At 38.5% G+C, this 4,326-nt stretch overlaps 1 protein-coding gene across 1 annotated transcript; it reads left to right on the forward strand.

The window, feature by feature from the left end:
• Window positions 1–323: 323 nt before the first annotated feature.
• LOC106777151 (pentatricopeptide repeat-containing protein At2g02980, chloroplastic) lies at window positions 324–3,832 on the forward strand. Its single transcript, XM_014664677.2, has one exon. The coding sequence runs from the start codon at window positions 463–465 to the stop codon at window positions 2,263–2,265; it is 1,803 nt and encodes a 600-aa protein (XP_014520163.1). The 5' UTR covers window positions 324–462; the 3' UTR covers window positions 2,266–3,832.
• The last annotated feature ends 494 nt before the right edge of the window (window positions 3,833–4,326 follow it).

Below are 4,326 nucleotides of genomic sequence, written 5' to 3' on the forward strand. Positions count from 1 at the left end.
TTTTATTAGTCTAAAATAATTGAACATGTGTTTAACTTTGATTCTATTAACTTTAAATTTTTTTAGATAATTAAAATCGTATTTAATCTTTATCAATTATTACATGTAAATGTAATTTTTTTAATTATTTCTTATTTAATATTAATTTTCTTTCTAATCAATACATTTGACAATTGATAAAGATTAATTACATTTTCAATTACCTTATGCATTAAGAAAATTTAAATAAATTTAATGAAATTATTTTAAGATAATAAATTTTTTATTATACTAAAAATGAGATATGACATATACCTCCCCTATGTGTCCTTAACTGAGATTAAAAAATAATAAGGATTTGATTTGAACCACCGCTTCAATCCGTTATCTTTATCCATTCGTGTTTTGTAGTGTCCTCTATTTGATGTCATGCCTAAACTTTCAGATGCAGTTTATAGTTAGTAAGAAATCAGCGTGACAACAATGGCAATGTCCATTCTCCAATGTATTTCACATTCTCCCACAGAAGTCAACACAGAAGTTGCACTTCAACCTTCACCCTCCATTCTTTCTCTAGTACCCAAATGCACCTCTCTCAGAGAGCTCAAGCAAATCCAAGCCTACACCATCAAAACCCACCTCCACAACACCCACACCGTCCTCACAAAGCTCATAAGTTTCTGCACTTCCAATCCCACAAATGCTTCCATGGATCATGCCCACCAAATGTTTGATCAAATTCCCCAGCCAGACATTGTTCTGTTCAACACCATGGCACGTGGGTATGCGCGATTTGATGACCCTCTCAGAGCAATTCTTCTTTTTTGTCAGGTTTTGTTCTCTGGCCTCCTCCCAGATGACTACACTTTCTCCTCTCTTTTCAAGGCCTGTGCAAGGCTCAAAGCGCTTCAGGAAGGTAAACAGCTGCATTGCCTTGCTGTTAAACTTGGGGTCAGTGGTAACATGTATGTGTGCCCAACACTTATTAACATGTACACTGCCTGCAATGACATGGATGCTGCTAGGAGGGTCTTTGACAAGATCGATGAACCGTGTGTCGTCGCTTATAATGCGATCATCACGAGCTGTGCTCGGAGTAGCCAGCCCAATGAGGCCTTGGCTTTGTTCAGAGAGTTGCAGGAGAGTGGCCTCAAGCCTACTGATGTCACCATGCTTGTTGCTCTTTCCTCGTGCGCTTTGCTTGGGGCGTTGGACTTAGGGAAGTGGATCCATGAGTATGTCAAGAAGAATGGGTTTGACCAATATGTCAAGGTGAATACTGCTCTTATAGATATGTATTCTAAATGTGGGAGTTTGGAGGACGCTGTTTCTGTGTTCAGGGAGATGCCTAGGAGAGACACACAAGCGTGGTCGGCGATGATTGTTGGCTATGCAACACATGGGCATGGATCCCAAGCCTTATCAATGTTGGAGGAAATGAAGAAGGCAAAAGTGCAGCCTGATGAGATAAGTTTTTTAGGTATACTCTATGCCTGCAGTCACAATGGATTGGTAGAGGAAGGTTATGATCACTTCTATAGTATGATTCATGAGTATGGGATTGTTCCAAGTATCAAGCATTATGGGTGTATGGTGGATTTGCTTGGTCGAGCTGGACGCTTGGAAGAGGCGTATAAGTTCATAGATGAGTTGCCGATCAAGCCGACACCAATTCTGTGGCGGACTTTGCTATCTTCTTGTAGCAGTCATGGAAACGTGGAAATGGCAAAGCAAGTAATTCAGAGAATCTTTGAGCTGGATGATTCCCATGGTGGGGATTATGTCATTTTGTCAAACTTGTATGCAAGAAATGGAAGATGGGATGATGTGAACTACCTAAGGAAAACGATGGCAGCCAAAGGAGCAATGAAAGTCCCTGGTTGTAGCTCAATAGAGGTCAACAATGTAGTGCATGAATTCTTTGCCGGGGATGGAGTTCGTTCCACTTCAACCGTATTGCACCGTGCACTCGACGAATTGGTAAAGGAATTGAAGCTGGCTGGGTATGTACCTGACACATCTCTGGTCTTTTATGCAGACATAGAAGATGAAGAGAAAGAAATTGTTCTTAGATATCACAGTGAGAAACTGGCCATAACTTATGGTCTTCTGAATACTCCCCCTGGAACAACAATTCGTGTGGTCAAGAATCTTAGAGTCTGTGTGGATTGCCACAACGCTGCTAAATTTATATCATTGATCTTTGGTAGGCAAATTATTCTAAGAGATGTCCAGCGATTTCATCATTTTAAAGATGGGAAATGCTCCTGTGGGGGTTACTGGTAGAAGAGTTTGTTGAGCCAATGGTCAATATTTTTTATCAAGATTAATGAAGAAACTGGTCTATTCATTCCACAGAATTGAGTGATAATATTTTGTGCTTGGAAGGAATAGCCACTGTATGCAACTCGGAAGATAAACAAATCAAGGCCTCTTCTGAAATTTTGGGAATTGGTAATTTTCATGACTGTCAACATCGGATCATTAGTGATCAGTTACATATGTTTGTATAAATTGTAACACATAAATTTCCGGTATTTTGTTTAGAAGGTTTGTTAGTGTAAATAATAAAAGAAATGTACATTTAACTTTGTAATAGTGGATATTTTTTGATGTTGTTGCAGATTTATTGTTACAAACCAAACAATATAGTGATAAAAGAGAACAGAGAAAATAAGTGCACTGTGAATTGTATGTTATTTGCAATTAAAAGGAAACTACAATAGGAGGAAACCTCCAATTGCCCACAGCATAGCTCCTATAACAGAAAATCACATAATCACTCCCATGTTGCCTCATCAGACTAAACAAAAGAAAATACTCTCTAATCTAACATAAACCTTCCTTACCTTAGGTGTCATATACCCCTCATGGACCGATGGCTCCTCCGGCCCATAAACTTGTTGGGCTCCAACAATGTCACTCCCTTCAACAACATGCTTGTCCTCAAGACTGAGATTCAGAAGTTGGCTCCTAAGCACAATTTCATCCTCACAAGTGGATTTTCCAGCTCAATTAACCATTGATTTACTCTTTCTCCTTGTTTCATTATGCTGCGGGAAGCTAGAACAGCTATAGTGGCTTACTTATTTCTACGTCTTCACTCTCTAAATCTGTTGGCAATTCCAGTTGAGCCTTATGAGCCCAATAGCTTTCTTAAGAAGTCACACATGGAACACTGGATGTGTCTTCAAGATAGCAGGTAGTTTCAATCGATAAGCCACCATTCCTATACGCCCTAGCACTTCAAAAGGTCCATAATATTGAGCGGACAACTTCGGACTAATATGGGATAATACTGAATGCTTCCTGTGCGGTTTGAACTTCAAGAAAACACATTCTCGAACTTGGAAGCAACGTTCCTGCCGATGCTTATCTGCTTCGATTTTCATCCTATCTTTGGGCACGAGAAAGGTGTCTCTTCAATTGTCTAAGGGCTTCATCTCTGTCTAACAATTCTCTTTGCACAACCTCTACTCTTACTTCACCTTGAACACATGTCACCATAATGGGGGGCTTGCGGCAATATAGGGCTTCAAAGGGGGTCGTGGCTATGGACTCATGATAAGTCATGTTATACCAATATTCGATCCAAGGCAGCCATTGAACCCATCGCTTTGGTTGGTTTGTAATGAAGCAATGAAAATTATTCTCTGAGCACCTATCCACTACCTGCGTTTGTCCGTCGGTTTACTGATGATATGAAGTGCTCATTCTTAACAATGTATCTTGTAACCGAAAAAACTCTTTCCAAAAGAGACTCACGATCACTTACCACTGACTAGGTATACTATGAAGTCGAACCATTTTTTTCACAACTATTTCTACAATTGTCTTTGCGGTATAAGGGTGTTTTAGAGGAACAAAATGACTATATTTAGTCAATCTATCTACTATCACTAAAATAGACTTATACTCTTTTGGAAAATGTTATTTTAATAACTTTTTTTTTTACAATGTATAAGTGGTTACTTGTGATTGATTCGTTTCAAATATTTTTTAAAAATAAATTCAAACAGACTAATAGAATAATGATATGTGGCCGTTGTCAAAAAGTTGTTATAAAAAAGTTAACATATCAAAGTCTCCTTTTATTAACATACCCTTTTGGAAAACGATTCTTCAACAAAGAAAATTTGACAATAATTTGACAACGACACGTGTCGTTCGTTTTAAATGATTTTTTGAACAAATTTAATTATTTTTTCAAGGGCATTTTTGAAAAAAGAAATGCTGAAACATGTTCCCGCTTCCACTTTTGTGAAATTCATCCCTAAGAAACTACGAAACTTTCTCACTCCGCCACCGAAGTCGCCACTGTCCACCGTTGTGAAAATCGTTCTTGGG

This window comes from Vigna radiata, chromosome 11 (genome assembly GCF_000741045.1).
Source record: "Vigna radiata var. radiata cultivar VC1973A chromosome 11, Vradiata_ver6, whole genome shotgun sequence".
NCBI classification, from domain to species: Eukaryota; Viridiplantae; Streptophyta; class Magnoliopsida; order Fabales; family Fabaceae; genus Vigna; species Vigna radiata.